A 23,454-nucleotide genomic window follows, 5' to 3' on the forward strand; every position below is an offset into this window, starting at 1 on the left:
AGGACAAAAAATCCAAAAGAAGGAGTAGAAAAAAAAATAAAAAAGGAGTGTATGCAGCAACTTGGGAAACAGGGTTAGGGGATGGGAAGTAGCCATGGAGGAGCACAGGGCACAGTCAGATGTCTGGGGGAGAGAAAGAGGGAACAGGAGGAAAAGGCTGAAGACATTGAATGGGAAAAGGAAGTGAAGGAGAAAATGTCAGCCTGCAGGGACTTTGGACTGCAACATATGAGAAGGGACAGGCTGCTGTGCAGGCTTGGGGCTGTTGGAGAGAAGCAGAGAAAGCAAAGAACAGAAGAAATCACAATGGGAAATGAAAAACAAAAAGAGGAGAACATGGGGTGCGGATAGATAAGAGAAGGAGACAGGCTAGGAACATGGTGGCTGTTTCTCTCCACAATCTAGAGTTCTGAGCTGATGCAGATTATTCGTTATTCAGGTGGGCAAGCTCTGAAGTATGTTTAGACACTGCCTCATTTGCTGCAAAGCTGAAAGATGTATTGTAAATGAAGCAGAGGATTGCAGTGGAGAAAGCAAGATATTACACTTAAGGCAGCTGAAAGCTACTCTGGAGGACTGGTTTCTCTCCTCAGTTTCCTCCACAGAATTTCTGACTGACGCAGATTTAAAAAAAAAACTTCACAAATGGCCAGTAACAGGCTCCTCATTTTATGCATGTCTGCTATGAAGTAGGTTGGGAGGCCATTGCAAGGAGACTTTGAAACAGAGCGAAGGACTGGAAACTGAGTAATATGCTTTCTGTGTGCCTTAGGTTGTGTTACTAAAATTAATGGGAAGTTTGTGCCTTCTTTCTTCCGACTCTCATTTTCCCACCTGCGGAATACAGATAATGTTGCAACCTCACCTTAGAGGAACACAGTGAGGGTAAATTTCACAGTCACAAGAAACTTGGATATTATGGGGAGACTCTGTCAGAGATACTTAGGAGAAAATTAATCATTTTACATTCTGTGCACAGTTTTGGTAGTGTGGGATAAATGAACCTTGAGGCTGTGTGCTGCATATACAGAATACAAAAGGATATTAAGCAGGTCTTTTTAAACATCAAAGCAAGAGTCCAATAGAAGAAAGTAGCATGTGGCAATGTAATTAAAGGTGGTCATAATGTATGAGTGCAACAGGGCTGGAGCATGATGCTTAGATAACATGAGCTCTGGTATTTCCAAGCTTCTGAGTATTTGATTTTCCAACCAAGCATTTGACTTTCCAACCAAACTTATGTTGGAAAGTCAAACATTTATAACCTGGCATTTTAAAGCAAAAGCTTAGAAAGTTCTTTTATATTTTTGGCAGCTGAAAGCAGCTCAGAGGTTTGTCCTTTCAGATTATTTTTTTTTCGAATAAAATTTACAGAGAGGATCCTAACCAGTTGGAGTACAGTTCCCTAAAAAGGAATATGGCAGACCATGAAGGAGATGCCTCCTCCCACCCACGGAGTTCTCATGGACCCTTTGAAGGTCATCTGTGTCCAGTGTTTTATGTTTGGCCTGAAATATTGCACAGCACCTCCAGTTCAAAGTGTGAGACCCTATATCCTGTCACTAGGGCAAGTGACATGGGACTTGCAGTGAGAGAAGGCGTCATTCAGTTGACCAACTAGGGCTGTTTTCTCAGTAGTCATTTGTCTTTGAAACATGAATCGGGAATGACACTCCTCAGATGTTGAAAGCAGATTAGACCACAGCTGATCATAGCATGGCTGCAGGCTGCTTGGAGTGTCTCTGGCACTGTTATATATATATTTAACCTAAATTTAATTTACTATATATATTTAATTTCTTTAAGATGTAATAATGCTTTCTGAGAAGTGAGGAATGTAGATAAAAAGACAAAGTCTACTAATACAGAGATGCCTTAAATGACTTAATTCAATGAAAGTAGAGAAGAGAATATGTTATCTAAAAATAATGATGATATTTGGAATTGTTTCTGATCACAAACTTTTGGGGTAAAAAACAATTCGTCTGTAATGTTTTTGAGGCAGTGGTTTTCTGAGAGAAAATTATTTACACTTTTAATCAGGTGAGCTTCATGCTAATTAATTTTCAGATGGCATTTGGTTAATGATATTTTATGTTTTGTTCCTCCTTCCCTTACCCTTTCTGAAGGCTCTTTGATGTGTGACCAATTTGTGGAGTGTAAAGGACATGAAAATTAGCATCTTGATGCAGTAATCTGGAGCTGGGGCAGATCATATCTTAATAAGAACATCAAATCAGCGTGAAAGGTGCATACAACACTAAGGGGAAGACAGTTACTTGGATTACTGGTGCTTGATCTTGAAAAAAGCCAAGTACTCTGGGCTGGCTTCACAGAAGCATGTAATTGGACTCTTTCTTTGAACATGAGTGGGTTCATCATCCTAATTTATCCTGTGATCAAATGGTATGGTGAGGTGGGCATAATCATTGCCTTAGAGCCTGTTGCCCTGTTGCCTGTTTCATTGTTGAACATGTATTTCTTTTTGTAGGTATGTGTTTGTCATCCTGTTATATGATGAAAGATAGAAAATAAAAACAACTAACACAACAGCATACAAAAATGAAAAGGTGATTATTCCTTGGTAGATGTTTAACCTATGTCTTTTAAGTGAAGTCACTCATTTACCTATTGTTTGGAGCAGTAACAACCACTCCTCTAGCACCTGCCCACCTAACACATGTAAAGGGAATGAGTTCCAAAGCTGCTAGATTCATTGTCTGAATTGAGTGCATGGCTCGTGAAGGGTGGATGAAGGTTGGCCAGAGTGCCATCTGGCCCTGTCAGGGAAAGGAAGAAAAAGCAGCTAAAGGGGCTGGAAGACCTTTACACTAAATAGACATTAATTAGCTAGTAATACCACCCAGGCACTGCTTTATGAGGCAATAATAACCAAGTTCCTGAGAGGGAAGAAGAAAAAGGCTAAATGCCAAGTGTTTTAACTCAACCACAAGAATCAGATCATTGCCCAGGAAATCAGTGTGACTGTACAGACATTACAAGTTTTGTTGTTGTCGTCGTCGTTGTTGTTGGGGTTTTTTTTGTTTGTTTTTTAGGGAAATTTTCATGTGGTACAAGGTGAAAAGAGCATTTGGGATACAAGCTTGCATGCAGAAAGGAAAAGGAATTCTCATCTGGTGAAAGTTAGGAAAATATAAAGAGTTCACTTGCATTTGAATGTATTGTGCAGGAGCTGCCTAGTGATAGTGAACATTTAAAGGTTGGTGAAGGACAGAAAAATTCAAGTGTTTCCCCAAAACTCTTGCACTGGAAAACTCCGCATCAGCTCTTAAACAATCAAAGAAGTCTGTCCTGGTGAGTTTTGATACTTAGTTTACAGGCTAAAGCCATAAGAGTAAAATGCATGTTTGTGTACAACTGTACAAATGACTCTTCTATTGTTTAAAGTCCCAGGTGATGCTACATGAGTAGTGATTGCTTTCAGTGAAACCTTATTTGAGTGATGGTATAGATCATATCTCACTTTCACTGTATGCTCATGTAGTCCTTATAATAGAATTAGAATATAATGAAATGCAGTGTCTGTTTGTGCTCAGCTCCATTTCCTTTTTCTTCTGTTGTCTAGACACTTTTACAAATAGCTTGTCAGGCATCATTCTTATTACCTTAAGATGGAACATGAAAAAGGTGTGCTTAAATCAGCTCTCCACCTCTTGCTAGGATAGTGATATTGAAAATGAAAAGTGTTAGTGAAAGGAAAGATGAGGACTAAAAGAAAAGGAAAAATGTTGTAGAGAGAACTGAGAATGGTTCAGGGAAAGGTATATGTGGGTTAAATAGGAAAGTACTTTGAAGAATGCAAAAAAAATATGTAATTATAAGAATGTAGCAAATGGGTAAGAAATTGTTTGAGTGAAAGTAAGTTCCCTCAGTAAGACTGAGCAGTAAAAATTGATGTATCTGAATGTGGGGTCTGGTCCTGTATTTTGAAAGCTCTCACTACTGTCAGTGTGGTGCAGTCACAATAGCTAAAATCTTGCCTAAATTCCTGGTGGAAGCTAAAAGTTATTCATCATTAGGATATCTTTTCTTCAGTTGCTCTTGTAAATCTTCCATTGCCCCCATTTCTGGAGACTTTCCTGACAAAGAAGGCACCTGTTAATTGTTCTATGTTCTTGCACCCAGACATGGTGAATAGTGAATTTCAAGTACTTTATGCTCCTGATGTGAATATTTATTCTCTCCATATACTTCAATATTTTTGCCTTCTTCATTGTCTCTGGAGATTTTCAGTTGGAAAAAAGGAACAATTATTGCTTTCCTTTGGAATTCTTCTGTAATGATAGGTGCCTGTGGTTCTGAGAAGAAATATTCCTGCCCTTTCACATTCTTTAAAAAACTTACTATGTAGCAATGGAAATCCATAGAATTGTGGCATTACTTGAATAATTTGTTTTGAAGCTTCATTTCTTGCCATCAAGATATTTTTTTTTCCATCCTGACAAATAGCAAGGCTCTTAAAATGGTGGAATTTGGCTTACAAAAAGGAGTGTGTTTTCTATGTGACATCCCTATGTTTTTAAAATCAAGGCCTGCCTGAAATTGCTTGAATCTCTTATTTTCTTTGTATAATCAGTTCAGTAAAGAGATTCTCAAAAACAGGATAGTTATTTTTATTTTGTGGTACAGTCACTGTATATAAGAACAATCTGGAGACTGTAGAACTGTGGATAGAAATACTTCCCAGTAAAATTCGTACTCCTTCCAGATTGACAGCAAATAAAAATCTTGCTTAGTGAAGTGCTGCCTTGTAGCCTGCGGGATTTCAAAAGTTTCTTTAAGGACACCTGCTGCTGCTGGTATCCATTACTATCTGGAAGCTAATTTGATTGTCCAGCTCTTACAGTTTTTCCAGAAGAAATTTTCTTTTTCCTTCAAGTGCTGCTTGTACAGCAAGCTTGATCATATCCAGCTGTAGATACAGGGTATAGATGAATTTCTTAAATGGCATGTCATGAAACTGGAAATAAGACTTATACCTGGACAAACGTTAATTCATAAGTTAGTCTTGAGCCTCTCCCACCTTGTTAATTAATTCACGTCCACTTTCCCTGGGAAATGTATCTAGTTGTAGTGATACTCATCCCTATCATAGTCAGGATGAGGGATTCCTAGACGTGTCTGAATACAGTCAACTATACCTTGACCAAACTGCAGAAGAAAAGAACACAGTTTAGAGAGAAAAGCAATGCTTAAAATCATGGGGGATGGAGAGGAATATTATCACCAAAATATCTTTCCAAAGACTGGCCTGCAAAATATATGTTTTTGGTGTATCCCGAGTGTATCTCACACAGACGGCGCATGTGAGGCTAAACCTGAGAAGAGTCATTTTCAGCTCAGGATTCAAGAGGCTTTGCACGACCTTGGCCATGATGTTACTAATCTGGTGACAGTTCTGGGCATGAGGAAATCGTGGCATTTTGCTCTGACATCTGAAGATACAGATACAGGACTAGGAAACTTGTTACCACATACCTTCCCTGCTATATCAGGGGATGAACCATACCTCTACAGTTATTGCACCCACTAGACCTGAGAGAACCTCCACAAACAGTGAAAATCAGATGATTCTGAAAATTGTTTAATATGAACTTTTAGCAACTTCTGCTGTCTCTGTTAAGTGATTGAATACATGGAAGACCTTCTTTAGTCACCACTTCTCCTATTAATTGATAAGATTTTGATGTCACTACTGCCAAAATTTAACTTTATCTACAGAGAACTTGTGCTGTGTAGAAAAACATGTTTTTTACTTACTAAAATGTCTTCAACAGTCATTAGTATTTGGTACTTACAGAACCTAGACACATCATCCTGACAACCCCTTTCCCAGGAATACTGAGCTTTAGGACATTGTCTTTTGCTTCTGCTCTTGTTAGGTGTAATTAGAAAAGGAAGAAACTAGAATTTGATTTTGATTTACATGTGTATGACCTTATTTGTACATGTGAGTGCAATGCAAATAGAGCTTATTTTTTCTTCCAGAATTAAGTCTCCAGCCTGTGCTGTTGAGATGCTGAATTGCTAAGGTTTTTCAACCTTAGCAACCTTTCAACTTAGCAACCCTTTCAACTCTAAGGGGTTTCAACAACAGCAGGCACATCTGAAGAGGTGGGTTTGTGTTTCTGCCCCTTCAGTATGTGGTAGAAATAGAGTACATCCTGTACTGTATCCTGTAGGATGTTTTTTCCTCTCGTCAGTACTTATTATCAAATAATTCTATTGTTCAGGATGTAGTTCCCCAGAGTGGATGGGGTGGGATTTGAGCTTCCTCTATTCCCGCCCACCTGCCCCTGAGCCCTCAGAATGAGGGCTCTTAATGATTTTGTAGCATCTCAACTGAGATGCTGAGGATATTCATCCTGCTAACATGTTATTTTGGCAGACAGTGACATGCAAAATGTTCCTATGCACCATGAGACTACAAATTGGCTTCTTAGAGAGATCTTGCTTCTAGACTGGCAAGCCACTTTCCGAAAGAGAAATGCAAGCAGTCCAGTTCTCTTCTTCTTTTATGACTTGAAGCAACAGAATACGCAGGTGCTTGACAAAGGGACCTACCTACTGGATGTTGAGAAAGTCAACTGCCATCTAGCTTGAAAACACTTACCAAATATTTCCAGTATATAAGGCAAGGGAAATGAGTTTTCAAAGTGGAATGGAAGTTTTGGAGTGTATTTAAAGGATGAAATTGATGTTGACAGAGTACAGATAGCTGGGTGCCTCAGTTTTAAATTGTTTACCATAACAGCTATAAATCTGTTTTTGCTCTCTGGCTGACTGCTAAGGCCAAAGTAGAAAAGTTCTTTCTTTTTTCTTTTTTTTTTTTTCTCTTTTCTCATTACAACTCTTCCCCCCCCCCCCCTTTTTTTTTTTTTCTTCCATTCTTGCTTGCTTAGTTTAGTCCCTGGAGTGAGAAGCAAAATCTATGCTGAGAAGTAAAGCAGCTGTATAGCATGGAAGGCAAGGGAACATATCAAGGCAGTCACTTCTTGTACAATTGTTTTCTGTTTGGCTGGGTAAAAGAAAATGACATCTGATAATTTGATCTTTAAGGCCTACTGCTTTCCTGCAAATGTCAGGCATGTGATAACTGTAACTGGCAAGAGATGGGTAGAGGAGAGAGTGGAGCTGATGATGCCACTGTGGGATATAAATATCCCTCTCTTTGGCTTTATGGAGTGGAAATAGCAGACCCAGGGCCCCCAGTGACATTACAGGCACTGGAAGAAGGGCTAGCTGGGTTTACTTGTGTAATACAGGATGATTGACAGAAAGGGAGCCTGTATTCTTCTGGGCTTGCTGTAAGTACTCTGATAAATATAGGATAAATATCCTCCGGCATTGCAAGCTTCCAGTCCAATAAACACTGGAAAAGAAGTGAACCTTGTTGTCTTAGGTAACATGTATGTGTGTATTTGTGTATACTTGTTCTTTATTTGTAAGAGTTTAAGTAAGACCAAAAAAAAAAAAAAACCCAACAAAACCCACCAACACCCAGGTCTTAGTTTTCTGAGCATTTCAGAGGAGCAGCAAGCTTGTGTCCCTGTTCTCTGTCCCTGCCATAAGGATCAGCCATCTGTTTGGAGAGGACACCAGTTCTTAATGTGCTCTCATTCAGTACTAAGCTTTATCAAAGCCAAGGCTAATAAGCTTTAAGAGCTTCAGGGCATGGATATGATGCATAGTTCTGTACATACATAACACATGCATTTAAATACATAGTGTGTCCAATCTTTCACACTAGGACATCTCATAATTTGAATTCAGACTGTGTTTATTGATTTCCTATTCATATTCTTAAGTTCTGGCTTAACAGGCTTGCAAAGAGAATAGAAACATAATATTGTAAAACAAACAAAATAAAACAAAACCAACAAAAAACCCCAACCAAACCAAAAAGCTGCTCTAAATCATCACACAGAAGCACTACTTTGAGTTGACGGTGTTACACTCCTAAAAGTTAAACTTTTGCCAACTTTCTCTAACACTTTAGATATCTACATGTTTTAATTTCAGCTGTGCCTGGAAACTGGAAAGGCAAGTGTCAAAATACTATGCAGAAAAAGTTAGAGGCTAAGCACAGTCATATGAAAATAGGTCATTGTTTGAGGTTTGCAATTTAGTGTTTTGGACACACAAAATTCAGAGTATTTTGATGAGGCTGAGAGCAATATTTTGACATGAATATTCACTTGACTCTTGAACTAGAAGTGATTTTTTTTTTCACTAGGGCTGCTTGAAAAATATTTTGGTGATCTGTTTTTGCTTGATGTAGTTGTGTGTGTGTTGGAGGTTTATTTCTGTGGAAAAATGTTGCTTTGTGGAAAAAGAAACTACTTGTTAATATGGCCTGGGTTTAGCATGCTTGGGCTGGGGAGAGACTCTCCAGTTTGTCTGGAAATTGCTGAGGATGAGGAAGCCCTTTCTCTAGACTGGGTGTCTTGGCATTACTGCCCTTATTCTTCCATGTCTTGGGTGCATGTTCTAGGTCCCTGGCTGCAGGCTTATATGTCACAATGTAGAAGACACTGTCTGTTCTTGAATAGCCTCATGAAGGGTATCTTGGGCAAGAGGAGAAAATTCTGACATCTGGAAAACATTCAAGGCGAGAGGGAGAAAAGTTGTCCCTGCTTGCCTGCTGCCCCTCTGTGCTGGGAAAGGAGCACTAAAACCCACAGCTTTGTCTCAGGAGCTGAGACTGAGTGAGCATTTAGCAGTTCTGGCACAGCGGTGTGTGTTTGGGAGGGAAATACATGAGGAGCGGGGCTGTAGCACACAGCCTTGCTGCGGTTCCTGGCAGCGTCGATGCCCATGAGCAAGCAGACACAGATGGACCTGGCTAAATTATGCCAAGAGCTGAAACCAGAGAGCCAGAGGTGGCTTAGAGCCAGTATAACCCTGACTCCTAGATTCTTGTTTCTCTGCCAGGCCTCTAAAAGTGTAGCACAAAACCATATATGAAACTCCCATTACAAAGTTTTATTCTTCATTATTTATCCCATAGCAGGAGTGCAAAGAGCTCAGCAATTCTGCTCTGCCTAGGATTATAGAAAGACTTGTGCGTTATGTGCATTAAATGAAGTGATTTTTTTTTTTTTTAAATTAATGGTAAACAAGTGAGGTTTCCTTAATGCTTTGCACTTGTGAAAATCAGGCCACTTACTTATGAACATTATTGCAAGAACCTTTTTCTAAAGGATTCCTATGTTTCAGTCTCCCTTCTCCCAAAACCACTAAAGGCAATTTACCAGGAGTCACTGGTTTGCTTTGAGGTAATAAACACACCACTTAGGGCAGTTTCTAAGCTGTTTAGAAACCAAAGCTGGCCTGAGATTATTTGGATGGTGTCTCAGGATACCAAGCTGCTGTTGTGCTTTGCCTTTATCCAACCTCAGGGCAAAACTGGGGATGTGACTTCTTAATCAGGGTATACCTAATGTGCCAGCAGTGTGGCTGGCATGGCTTTGCAGTTACCAAAAACCAATTGTTTCTTTGTGTTAAACAAAAAGTTAAAGTCACAAAAAATGACATTTGGGTTATTCTTTTCCTGAGAAATGTAAAAGTACACAGATTGGTTACTGAGAAAAGAAGTCAGATGTTTTGCTACCTGCTTGCTCTTAACATTTTTTATTTTTTTATTTTTTAATTTCATGTAGGAAGTTAAGGTGGTGCTTATATCCAGCAGCCAGTTCCTTAACAGTCTGTCATTACAACTGAATATTGCATGATCTGTCTAGATCTCACTTTATTTTTTTAGGGTTAGTACCACATCAGCCACTGCCTTTCTTTTGCCTCTCCTCCTCCAGTCTCTACACGCACCCCCCCCCCTCCCCCCCGGATTTGTTCAACAATTTTCAGAGTAGGCCAGTGAAAATTTTAAATATCTAGTTCAAGTCTGGAAATGGAAGAATACCTATTCAAAGAGGCTTGGATCAGACTTCTTAAAACTGAATGTCTTATATTCCCCTGAGATACTTTGGTGTCATGTGGTGGTGAGAGAAACAGGAGCCAAGTATTAAAACAAAACAAACAAAAAAATCACCTGGATCACCCTAAAGTGATCATGCTGGTCATTTGGCAATGCCTTCTTCTCCATGGATGCAACACAGCTTTCTTAAGTTATGTTTTGACAGTGATTCCAAGGTAAAGCGTTCTATTCTAATATGAACGTTAGAACATCCTTCCCTTCCCTTCCCTTCCCTTCCCTTCCCTTCCCTTCCCTTCCCTTCCCTTCCCTTCCCTTCCCTTCCCTTCCCTTCCCTTCCCTTCCCTTCCCTTCCCTTCCCTTCCCTTCCCTTCCCTTCCCTTCCCTTCCCTTCCCTTCCCTTCCCTTCCCTTCCCTTCCCTTCCCTTCCCTTCCCTTCCCTTCCCTTCCCTTCCCTTCCCTTCCCTTCCCTTCCCTTCCCTTCCCTTCCCTTCCCTTCCCTTCCCTTCCCTTCCCTTCCCTTCCCTTCCCTTCCCTTCCCTTCCCTTCCCTTCCCTTCCCTTCCCTTCCCTTCCCTTCCCTTCCCTTCCCTTCCCTTCCCTTCCCTTCCCTTCCCTTCCCTTCCCTTCCCTTCCCTTCCCTTCCCTTCCCTTCCCTTCCCTTCCCTTCCCTTCCCTTCCCTTCCCTTCCCTTCCCTTCCCTTCCCTTCCCTTCCCTTCCCTTCCCTTCCCTTCCCTTCCCTTCCCTTCCCTTCCCTTCCCTTCCCTTCCCTTCCCTTCCCTTCCCTTCCCTTCCCTTCCCTTCCCTTCCCTTCCCTTCCCTTCCCTTCCCTTCCCTTCCCTTCCCTTCCCTTCCCTTCCCTTCCCTTCCCTTCCCTTCCCTTCCCTTCCCTTCCCTTCCCTTCCCTTCCCTTCCCTTCCCTTCCCCCTTCCCTTCCCTTCCCTTCCCTTCCCTTCCCTCTTGGGTTAACATTTTGTTCTGAGAATTTTTTATTCCTTTGTCAAGCAGCAATTCCCAGGACACTCCTCTGGGTGTCAGTACAATTTCAGGTATAGCAGCATTGTGGTGCTCCACACCTTCATTCAAAGTATTTTACAGTGGACAGAGAAATACAGTAAATGCTAAGAGGTAAAAATATGGCTAGTAGTGAGACAAGATATAGAATGTTTAAGGGGCAGATATGTCTGAGACACAATAAGGAATACATCAGAGCTCTCTTCATTTTCGTAAGAAGCACCAGACTACACTCCTGCATGTTGGGCTGCTTATGAACAGCCTGAGGCAGCAGTTTATGTGCAGGTATAGACTGAGGCTGCAGGAAGAAGCTACAGAGACACCAGAAAAAATGGTATGCTGATCTTTGTCTTTATCAGAATTAGAAAAAAATTAGACTCTCCAGGCTGTTGGTACCGATTAACAGGGTATGTCTGAACAGATTTCTGCAAACTAATAAAAAACTTGTATGGAATTTTTTAGATTTGGGGAGCATTGCTGGTCAGCTTTTTCCCTCGTGTGAGAGACAGTGTTGCTGTTGCCTGTGAGAAATATTTGAGAGAAGAGAATGACAGGAAAGCTGGGTTAATAGTAGAAGAAAGCCTTGTAGAGTGATTTATAAGGTTGCTGAAAAAAATAGGTTGGAAAGGACCTCTGAAGGTCATCTAATGTACACCCCTGCTTGAAATAAGTCCAGTTATAGACGAAGATGTTCAAAGCATTGTCCGGCTGAGTTTTGAATGTCTGCAAGGCTGGAGATTCAACAGTCTCTTTGCACAACCTGTTCCCCTCTTTGGTCATCTGCATGATAACTTTTTTTTTTTTTTTTTTTCCTATTATCCATTCTGAATTTCCCATGTTTCAACTTGTGACTGTTGTTTTTCATCCTGTTTTTCCTCCTCCTTCTTACTTCAAGAATGCTCTGGCTTCTTTATACTTTCCCATTAGATAGCTGAAGGCAGCAATAAGATTTCCCCCGAGCCTTCTCTTCTTTTACTGAATGACTCCAGCTCCCTCAGCCTCTCCTCATATGCCCTCACCATCTTTGTGATACTCACTCCAGTTTGTCAATGTCTGTCTTGTTCTGGGAAGCTCCAGACTAAGCACAATACACCTGATGCAGTCTCACAAGTACTGAGTAGAGGGGAAAAGTCCTTTCCATCTACCTTACGTCTATGCTCTTGCAAGTACAGCACAGTATACAGTTGGCCTCCACTGTCATGAGATCACGTTGTTGATTGACATTCAATTTGTGGTCATCTAACATCATACGCCCTTTTCTGAAAAGCTATTTTCCAGCTGGTAGGCCCCTAGCCTGCCTTTTCGCATGGGTTTGCATCTGCCTTTGTTGGACTTGCTAACCCATTCCTCCAGCCTGGCAGGGTCACTCAGAATTGGGCATGTGTAGGTTGAAAGTGGAAAGATGGGGAAGCTCTCAGTAATTCCTAGACTTGTATTTTCCATTAAGTGCCATCGAACAAAATAGTGGTGTCCAGGCTGAACACTATATTTAACTCTTATTGGGCCTCTCCAAGTAGGAAATGATGAGGGATCAGGAAAGCAAGCAGTTCTGCTTTTCTGCCAGTAAGACACAAGGAACCATCTGCAGCAAGGGCTGCAGGGAACTTGCAAGTCCCAGAGGGATTGATGCAGAGTGGTGAATGAGGGTGTTTCTTCACGTTTATTTGAAAAATACTTAATGTGCTAAAACTTTTCTTTCATTACAATTGGAGAATATGTGAATAAGTGCCACAGGGATGCCACTGTCAGTTCCAAAGAGGTGTACTCAAAAAATGAGGAGGAGTGGATTTAATCTAAAAGCTCTTCCCCTCCGTTGCTCACAGGCAGGTATTGTCAGAGTGAATGAGAAAGTTTGCAGAAATACATTGCTTTAGCAGGGAAAAAGAGGAATGGTCATAAAACCCAGCAGAACTGCTGCGCATGGATTGTTATTTGGCCTTTAAATTCTAAATGGCTGGTTTTAAATAGACCTGGTGCAGATGGTTTCTGCTACAGGTTTATTGATTAAAATAGCTGCTTTACATCAGCTCTGGGTTTGTTTCTCCAGAGGCTTTTGTCTTCATGAATAATGTACCCAGTTCCTGCAATTTTGTTAGAATTCATCTGCTGGAGGCTGGCTGTGTTTCTCTAGGTTCTTAAGCCTTGGTTGACTAGGCTCTAAATTGTGACAGTCCCTGCCCTGCCTTCCTTGGAAATGAATATTCCCTCTTCCATCCCTCTAGTGCTGAATAAATCTTGTGCTTGCACATTGGAGAGTGCACTGGGAAACAGCTGCAAGTGTTTGGCTGTTTGGGGAAGGCTTGCATGATGCTGAAGGCTGTCTTGGCTATACTGGGGATTAGAGTTTTGCCAGCAATTGATCCCAAGCCTGTAAGAGTGGAATGATTCCAGTGTACTTTGGATCAGACCCTGAACTCTGAAGTACAGTGCTGTTTTAGGTGGGCACATCTCATGCCTTCAGTACCATAAGTCTTCCGATTTCCTGGAAGCATCTCATGAATGTATGATTAGGGGGCTTTTTACATTGTTATTCAGGCTTTTTTGTGCGTTGCTAAATATTTACTGGGAGAGCTTTACACATCTCATGTACGAACAGGAAGTACTGCTTTTTTTGCTTAAGGAATGGTGGAGCAGGCAAAGTGCAGCTTCCATTGCAGACTGAGGCTTGCAAATGCTGATATCTCTTCTGAGCAGAACTTGCTACTCTGCAACAGGAAGAGAATGCCATTGCAGGACCTGTAGCAAAAGGAGGGGTACAAACAGCGTGTAAAGAAAATGGAGGTGGTAACATGCTTTCCGTCCTCCTCTCTTCTCATCCGCTTTCTTATCATCACATTAAAATTTGTCTAGCTACTCACTAAAGCAATAGCTCTTCATAAAGCTTCTGCCAACTCAGGGCAGGGGAGAAGTCAAATCATTACCTTTTTGTGAAAATGTTAGAAATTGGGCTTCCCTTTCACACTTAAGTGTGTGAAAGTTCATTGTTGGTAGAAGAATGTCACAGTTCTGAAAATGTAGCCAGCCATAGACATTCTATCCTTTTTACTTTCTTTTGCAGAAGGATGGGGTGGTGGGGTGATGAGCCTAAAAGCTAATTTTGGCAGCACTATTAATTTTCTGCAAGTTACATTTCCAGAAGGTAAGAGCACAAACAAGTAACCGTTGTTACGAAAAAAAAAAAGCAATTCTGTTCTGAAATGGCTAAGGATATATATATATATATATATAATGGATAAGGATATTGCAGTGCCTGATCCCTTTCCTGTTTTTTGTTTGTGCGTTTTTTTCTTTTTTTTTAAAAAAAAAAAAAAATGGAATTTCTTCTCGATTCCATTTGGCAAAGTGTATTTATCCAGGTAGGGGCACACATCTTGACAGCATATTAGTTCTTCTGAAATATCACTGACTTTTCTCTACTTTTTTACGACATGGAAGTTGTGAGAATGATAACTTGACTCTTTATGACTGTAAAACAACTAAAATCATACTCAGAGGGCAGCTGCCAGAGGTCAGCTAGATGTTTACTATGTGTACATTAGCAGCTGAGAATCCACCCTTCTCAGGACACCCATTTGGTGACCATTGCTGCCACAGTATATCCCTCACACTTCTTAAAGAACTGAAAGAAAGATGTGTGACCGGAAATATGAGCATCCACCAGATTTTTTGCTGTCAGGCAAGCCCCCTGTGACTGTGGAGTGAGTGGATGTGGTTTAGAGCAGGTCATTAGGCTTCCTTTCTTTCCTTCCTCCCTGTCATAAGCATGGGGTAGCCCAGACAGTGCATGAAGTGCCCGACACTATCAGCCTGGACCCTAAAAGGACTCAGCAGCCTCACTTCCTTATGCTAGAGTTACAAGCAAGACTCCCCTTGGCGTAGTTAGGCCAGTGCTTGAATGCTTTGGAAAAATCTCTCCTCCTGCTTAAATGCATGGCCTGAAATTGTAGGAGAGTGTTGAAAGTCTGCCTTATTCTTTGCCAAAATACTCTTTCTGTGAGTAGTGGAATAAAGGAAGCCTAGTTTATTGTGGTTCATCCTTTGGTATCACACATTGTGGAAGCTCTTGTTGAGGCTTTCCTGTGGCTGAGATATTCAGAACCTCTCTTTGTGTCTTCACAGCTACCTCAGAAAGTTTGAGCTCATGCTATTGCATTTCCTTGTGAAAGCAGTAATTGGCTCTCTGCCCCCTCTGTTAACGATAGATTAAATCAGCCAACTGGCTCAAATTTTATTAGGTTGAGGCAGAGATATACACACATAATCAGAGCACCTTGGTGTGTGCATAAACCTTATTTTCTCAGGATACCAGCCTATGGAAAAGATGCTTGATGAAGCTTTTCAAATGAAAACACCGCTAGTAGCGACAGTAGTAACTGTTAGATTACTCACTGTTTAACCACTAAGTTCAAGGAATGCAAAAAAGGATCAGAAGATCTACTAAATGGGATTAGTATTTTGTAAAATACATTCCAATTTTGGGCACATTAAATGTGCACAAACATATTTTTCATTTCTCACTTCAATGTTTTAATGGAGATAGTCATGCTATTGCGATAGTATCTCTTCTTTATTTTTTAAGGAGCAAGTGACATCTAGTTTACCATACATAATGATGATCTAAATTATAGGATAATCCAACTGTTTAGTTTATTTTATTGTTCCACACAAAGATCTAAAAGGTGATGAAACTGTGCAATTAAGAAATGAAATGAAGGACTAAATTCCTCTGATACTGTGGGATACTGTGTTAGAAATGGGTCTAGTGTCAGGATATGTGAGCTAAGGACCCTGGCATGACTCCTGAATGTAAAAATATCTTTAAGAACCTAAACATTACACCTTTTGATATGGCCCATTCTGCATGGTGTGACCTTGTAGGAAAATCTGTGTTTTGAGTTTTGACCCTCATAAGGGCTTCTGCTGAGGCTTGGCTTGCTGATTAAAGCTGTGAGAGTCCTAGTGATGCCTACTAATCCCCTGGGTTACCTGCATTCCTACCATATTTCCAGAGACATGGCTGAAGTTGAAGGGCATAGCTGGTTTGGTTGGCAACAGAGTGGGAAACATGGTTATGATGTGCAGCAGTAGTGAGAGGATTTAATGGGAGTAGTGAATTAATTAATTCTGATCCATACAGATACATTGGCTTCTAGCACAGTCAGAATCTTAATTAGGTAATCACATTTTTCCTTTCACAGTGACCGTTGCTCCAGCCATGCTGTAACTCTTTCATCTCTTTCTCTGCAATTTTATCTTTTAAAAATAAAATTCTGCATACCTCATTAGGAAAGCTTATTTTTTTTTCTTTCCATCTTTTCTTTCCATCTTTTCTTTCCATCCACATATGTGCATATCTGTTTCTGATGTCCTATGATCCTTCAACCTTACCTTTCAAATCCCTGTTATGGAATAAGATCAAGACTCCTTCTCCAGCTCCTCTGTTCCTCTAAATCCAGGATTTCCAACCCTTTGCTTTCTCTCTATCCCCCGCTGACTCAGTTAAATATATGTATTTTCTTTCCCCTTTTGTTCCTTGTGTATTTTCCCTTCTCCCTTCTCTAGGTGATTTTCAGATGCCAGCTTTGATCTATTTGTTGACAACTCTAACTTTTTTAAATTTTTAGTAATTTGTTAGTTTTGTACATTGGTGCAGAATTAAATATATCTTGGAAAGGAAGCATGAGTTGTTCCATTCACTGCAGGAACAAACTTCTTGTTACGTGTGTGGGAAGACTATATATGCAGTTGAAAATCGTCAGGGAGGCGCTGAGGCAATGGTCCAATCCACTGCGTTGTCAAGCTGAGTCTCGATGACCAAGGCATATCCCAGATTTGGCTGTACAATTAGCCCCATTTTTCTGAGCCAAGCTACTACAGCAAAGGCAAAAATGAAGGGCCAATAGTTTGCACCTCTTTATGTTCTTTTTGCCATGGATGTTGGGCAATACGATGAGGAGTGAGTTCTTTAGTGAGAGGAACTGTGATACAGATCCCTGAAATTCAGTGGGGACCTTCTGTTTATCAGCTGGAGCACTGAGATGTCCCTCATGTTTTATAACCCCTTGCTCTTGGAGTATTGTCAGAGGCTTAAGTCACTGGTAGGGTATCCTCTAACTCTTGTGTTGGTGCTGTTGAGTTTATTTTTATGGCATTTACATCTGTCCAGAGAGTGTTGTGTTTTTTTTTCTTTGTCCATTTCTGTTGCCTTTGTGAAAGCAGCATTGGCTTATTATTATTATGAATTCATTAATTATGAGTAGTAAGAGAAATGGCCTCCTTAGTAACTGCAATTTCCTCTAAGGCTATTATTTCCTCCACCACCTCTAGCCATGAGGTTTCCTCCTGGCTCGCACTTAATTATGGTCCCTTTGATAATCTCTGGGGGATCGGGACTTTCTCAACAGGTAACATCAGCTATTTTTGACAGTAACAGTAGTAGGTAAGTTCTTTGCCATGTATCCAAAAGAAACTATTGGCTTGAGTGCTTAATAGTGAGACTATGGTCTTATGAACATGATTCAATATGGCTACTCCGGTCTGCAGGACCTGCTGCTAGAGAACATCTTTGCATTTTTCTGCATATTTTTTGTTAGCTGCCTTCCAGTCCTTCCTTCTAACTAAGCCCAAGAATAAAACCTTTCAATTCCTCCATATCCAATTCCCCACAGTACGATTTGAACCTTCTTTGTGACCTTTTCATGCCAAAGTTTGATTGGACTTTTTTTTTTCTTTTTTTTTTTTTTTATTTCAGGTCACCAGTCTCTTCAGAAGATCAAGGTAAGATCTGTTTTATGTATACAAATAACATTAAAAATGAGATTAATGACTAGCTAGGAAACTGTTTTAACACAGTTATGTTGGGCAAAAATGACTTTATAAAAATGAAAGTTCAATGTTGCTCAAACGTTCACACCTAGACATGAAGTTCTTGTTCATTTAGCTGGACCTGGCAGAAGCTAATGCTATGCTGAGTTATTTGTAAAATGAATCTTGCTCAAGCAACCTGAACCACTGAAAGTGTTTGCAATTTATTCACATGACTGCACAGAGAACCTATGGAAAGTTGTGTATGGACTTAAAGGACAATACATGGTTTTAGCGAAGATGAACTGATCTCTTATGGCTCCCAGGACAGCACTTTTGTAACAGAGGAGAGTGGATTATGCTTTAAAGGCTTGAACCTAAGTTATCTTGGGTTACCTCAAAAATAAAATTGGTAGCAGGGTATGGAATTTAGCACAGCTTGGAGCTTCTACATGTAAAAATATCATTGCTTGAGTAGCAAGAATCATAGAGATTTTCAGGTTTCAAGAGTTGCAGGTTATGGTAATGTGCTTGTTCTGAAGAAGGCTGAAGGATTTAATCTTTCCCTATGGACTAAAGAGGAAGAATGCAGTGACTAGCTGGTTAATAACTTGACCAACTTACGTTCTTAGAGCTAGGTTGTACATATATCCCTTTAGAGGACATTAAAGTAAGGTGGTGTTGATACTGAAGTCCAGAGGCATACTGCAAGTCAGGAGGGAATCACACTGGCAGAGTTGCACAAGGAATGGGGAAAAAAAAAGCAAAAGGAGACTGAAATTGAGAGGGGAAAGTTCATTATGTAGCTCTGAATCTGTAATATTATTTTGGACTGCAAAAGAAATATCTTTTTTTTTTTTTCTTTTCTGGCATCCAAATTTTATACAGTTACAAAATCAGCAAAATTTCCAGACAATACAATAAACATTATTCAAGAAAGGTCCAGATGTGAAATAGCAAAGACAATTGCATATGAGGATGTAAGGGGAGTCTGAGCCTGGAAATGTGTGGAGTGCTACACAAGTGAGCAATAAAAATACTAATTCAGGTTTTGTGGGACTCAAGAGATGCTACAGAGTGTAACTGATGTATGTTTGCTTGGAGTGGGGGGTTACTAGTTAGGTATTGACCTACATTGTCCTTGGCTTCAACCAAGACCTTTTTAATCCAGTATACTGGCTGTCAAACATACCATCATTAATAAATTCTCTTCTATCTCCTTGACATGTTATTTCTTAGTAAAGAAAGCTATAGAAATGGACGAAGAAGTTAGACCAAAGATCCATCTAGCCCATTCCTACTGCCTGATAGCGGTGGATCCCCTGACAAGAACAGAATGGCAGATGCATGCAGTTTGACTTTGCTGCTCACTCTACTTCCAGTGATTTGCAGCACACTGACTTTGTGAGCGAAAGGTAGCTTTCTTATTTAATAGTTCATCTGCTTTTTAGCATGACCATATCTTTTTAATACAAAGTGCTAGAGACTTGTGAGATGTTAACAGTATTTACCATTTCTCTAGCCCTCAGAATAAATTTGGAAACATTACAGTTTATTATACTGTTTCAAGATCAGGACTTAATCTTCTTCTTAGTGGATAAGCTTGTTAGCGATAGACTGCTCTTGCTTTTCCATTTCCCTTCTATTTATTCTATTGCTTATTTTTTATCTATTAATGGAGCAACAGACAATGTAGATTGTATTTCCCACTATATCTTTAAACCTCAGTATTTTCTACTATCTTAATGCATTCCTTCTTTCCAGTATTTTTATGCTGTTCTATTCTTTCTCAAAATCTTCCTGTTTTTCATCTACCATCTGCTGCCAGGGTCTGGCTTTTCAGGCTTGATAAACATCTCAGAGTAGCCTCCTCTTTCTCACTCTTCCCTTTCTGCTATAAGAAACTTTCTCTGAAGTGTAGGATGAAAGGCCAGTGTCTCCTTGACCAATTACTGATGGGATAGTGCTAGTTATTCGAATTTTTGTTTCATGACTGTGACATATCTGGCTAGATTTGTCAAACATTTAAATATGTAAGAACGTCTCTCAGACACAAGAGATTTCCCATGCCCCAATGATTTTTTCAGAAAGAGAGGTCCAATACCTTGGATTTCCTCTGCCCCGCTGTGCCACATGCAGACCATGGTAAATGAGCACAATACCAAAAGGAAAACATGACAGATGTGCTGTAGCACAAGCTGATTTGAGCCTAGGTGCTTCTCAGCCCACTTTAAGCATAACTGAGGAAGCATTTCAAATTAGTCTTTGATCTGAAATCTATCTAAGCACAAAATGAGCTAATCCACAACAGAGCTGAAAATTTCTCTCTGAACTGTCTGCATTTTGCAGTGTTTATGCACACTTTTACTGGCATATTTTTCTTGGAGTAGGGATCCAAGAATCACTATTAGGGCTTTTATTTTCATTAATAACCAGTACTCAACTGTGTGCCTATTCAACATGTTAAACATTTATAAGTTGATTTATAAGCCAGTATTGCTTTGGGGTGTACAGCGGGTTAAAATCCAACCATAGAATAATCTACCTCAGTGGCATCACTTTCTTTCATCTGTTTTTCCCTATTACGAGGCACTTTTCTAGTGCTGATTTACTGATGGTGTGATGTGTTGGCCATTACTGAGAAAAGACACTTTCTCTGTTGTGTTGGATCTTTTACATTAACTTCCCATTTGGTTCTTCCTGGTCTTTGTTTTTTCTTCTTTAATCTGCAGTACTTTTTTTTTTTTTTTTTTCTCCCTACTGTTTCTGTGTTTTTCTTTCCCATCTTCCTTGTCTTCCTTTTCAAATGTCTCTTTCTCCTTGTCCATGATCTTCTGGTTGCATTGTGAACAGGTTCTTGCATTGTGCTCCTCACTTTGGTTTCTCAATGTTCAGTGTTCAGCACCTGCTTCCCATGTTAGTTGTAAGCAGTAGTTTCAGCATCTGTAGTGTAGTAACAGAGTTGCTACCAGAATTAGCATCTTATGTGAGTGTCACTTCCATTAATCCCTGACAGGACAACGCATTGTGCTGTATTGAGGAGAGGGTGAGGATAAAGCACCATCTGTCTGGGACTGGGCATCTATTGAACAATTGTAACAGTGCACAATGCTCCTTGTTGTGGACACGTGTTAAAGGCACCTTTATCAGCTACAAAACAGAACCACTTTAATTGCCACAGAAAGGGAAACAGTGCTAATAGAAAATCCCAAGCCTCAAAAGCAAACAAACAAAATCTCTTAAAGATTTTGAGAAGGTTTTTGTCTTTGTCTTTGGTACAGGTATTTAGGAAATGAGCATTTAAAGAATGAAATTCATCTACTTTCTTTTTAAAACAAAACAAAACACCAAAACACAAAAAGACCAGATAGAAAAGCTAACCCCAAATTCCCTAATTGTCTGACAAAACGGAACTAGCTAAGTAAAATTCAAAGCATAGTAGTTTAGAGAGGAGCTTAGGGTGGAAGCCCATGAAACTGAGCTTTTTGCCTTTTCTTCTAGCAGATAGGTTTATGTTGCATCAGCATAATTTCTAGCAAGCTCTGCTATGTTAAACTTAATATCTTTTTGCTGCATTAGATTCCAAATTCATGAGGGAGTAGGGCACAAGTGAGAAATTAAGGCAAGAGGCAAATATATTCAAAGGAGATATTTTGGAGACAGTTGGTTATTACATTGTCATAATATGCCACAATGGGTGAAGATGAAGAGTGATTTTCTTCTTGAAAAGAAAAATGGAGACACCCAAAGATCTGTCAGATTCTGTCAGGGAATGCTTTTATGATAGTAATCCAGTCTGGATATCTTATCCTTAGGAGGCATTTCTGCAGAGCCAGGGGTACATTAGAAGTGAAGGGGGGGTTAAATGGTGACCTTCAAATTAACATTTTTAAAGGAATTTTCCACAGGGATTGCTTGGCATAATTTCAGACTGGAAGCTTGGGGTGGGAGATACAAGTCTGTCTCTGGATGCCCCTCTGGGTGAAGAGAGCTGCTGTATGAATTATAAGGAAGGGAGTGATCAAGTGTGTGTATAGAAGGTGGTGGCATCTCCATTCCATACAGGAAAATGCTTTGCTGACCAATATGAACTTCTCCCTTTGAGGCAGGATGTGCTGTGCATTATGGTGTGTACTCCAGTACTGTCTGCCCCATTAAGGAGAAGTCTGAACCTGTGGAAAAAGGAGAAGGCTGTGGGAGTCTCAGAAAAGAACATGAGCTGAGAACACTTGCTGGCACATGGGGATTTCCTGTTCTCCCTGGAAGCCTTAGGAAGCTGGCCTTCACACTGTCAATATCCTTTCTTATTTTTGGAGTTACTGACCACTAGTTTTGCTAGTCATAGTCTGCAAAAGAACAGTCTTTTTAGGAGTCTTTTGTGTTTCTTATTTTTTAAATATCCTGCTGTCCTGAATAAAAGGAAGAGCAGATAACTCCAGAGGAACCTAAACCTCTCAGTGCTGGTAGAATCATCAAAAAAAAAAAAAAAAAAGGCACCTCTGTTTTATACACTCTATTCCATCAAAAGAGAGTGATGGTTTTGCACAGCTCCAACTGAGAAGCTATATTCTTCAGAGTGATGTTGCAGCCACTTACCTAGCAACATATTAAGATGTCTTGGAATGCTTTCACTGAGCAAATCAAAGACAGTGCTGTGTGTGGGGGTCCTGACTGCAGGTATTTATTTTGATTAATTAGCCACTTTGGGAAGAAAGCCCTCCTGGACAGTGTTTTGAAAGTCTGTCTGTGGCCAGCTGAGCCAACAGTTGTGTGGGGATCTGCTCTGAATTTGTTCATTCACTTCTCAGCTCAGCAGAGGGTGGGATCGATGTAAAGCCATGGCACCTAGAGCAAGAGAAAGTGTTCTGTCAAACCACTCCTCTAGGGATGAGGGAGATCCTCTTAGTCTGAAATCTTTAAAAGGTGCCCACACCCCAGCTCCTGTTATATCTAGGCAGGCTGAGGGATCAGTAGGCAGCTGGGAGGGAGAGGTTTGGCAGATGTAGGCATCTGAATGACTAGTAGAGGAAAACTGGGAAATGTTTCTTTCCAGATGGCCACTGTCTTTATTCCTTTCCTCTTAGAAGGAAGTAGGAGCAATGAAAGTGTTGTCTGGATCAGGGCACCTGTTTTCAAGCAGAAGCCCTGGGTAACCTTGCAATGTACTTCACTCCTGGGTTTTGTTCCTGGTGGAGGCAGTGATGCTGTTTGTGGTTGGATAACCGTATTAATGTAAAAGAGGAAAACAATTCCCTCCACCCACCCAAAGCCTCCTCCAGCAAGTAAATGCTTGAATTGACTTTCAGATTATTTAGTCCTATTATGAAGACCTATTTGCTGAAGATGAGTTACTTAGATATTCCTAGGCAAAGGCACTTCAGCCAGCCTTGCAGCGGCAAAAACCTGAAGGGATTGCAATGGGAGTGCCTGTGATAGGAATGGTCCACCAAGTTAGGGAAGGGGGAGGGATAGCATGGATAGCATGACCTACACTCTTCCTTTTTTGTTACCCTTTCTTATTTTTAAATAAAAAAATAAATCACTGCTTAATCATTTTACCTAGAACTCCCTTCCTGCCAAAGTAATACAACTCCACTGATAAAGTGGCTGCATTAGTCAGCCAAAGTCTCCCTGCCCAGTGTTCTTGCTTGATCAGAGACATTTTCTTCCACCACATCACTCCT

At 40.4% G+C, this 23,454-nt stretch overlaps 1 protein-coding gene across 5 annotated transcripts in view; it reads left to right on the forward strand.

Annotated features, from left to right (window-relative positions):
• The window catches only part of DGKI (diacylglycerol kinase iota), a 219,082-nt gene that overhangs the window by 170,913 nt on the left and 24,715 nt on the right, over window positions 1-23,454 (forward strand). For all 5 annotated transcript variants that reach the window (XM_066998132.1, XM_066998135.1, XM_048051847.2 and 2 more), the window contains one exon: window positions 17,718-17,743. In XM_066998132.1, the coding sequence (XP_066854233.1) occupies window positions 17,718-17,743 (26 nt within the window). The remainder of the gene's footprint in view (window positions 1-17,717; window positions 17,744-23,454) is intronic.

This window comes from Anser cygnoides, chromosome 1 (genome assembly GCF_040182565.1).
Source record: "Anser cygnoides isolate HZ-2024a breed goose chromosome 1, Taihu_goose_T2T_genome, whole genome shotgun sequence".
NCBI classification, from domain to species: Eukaryota; Metazoa; Chordata; class Aves; order Anseriformes; family Anatidae; genus Anser; species Anser cygnoides.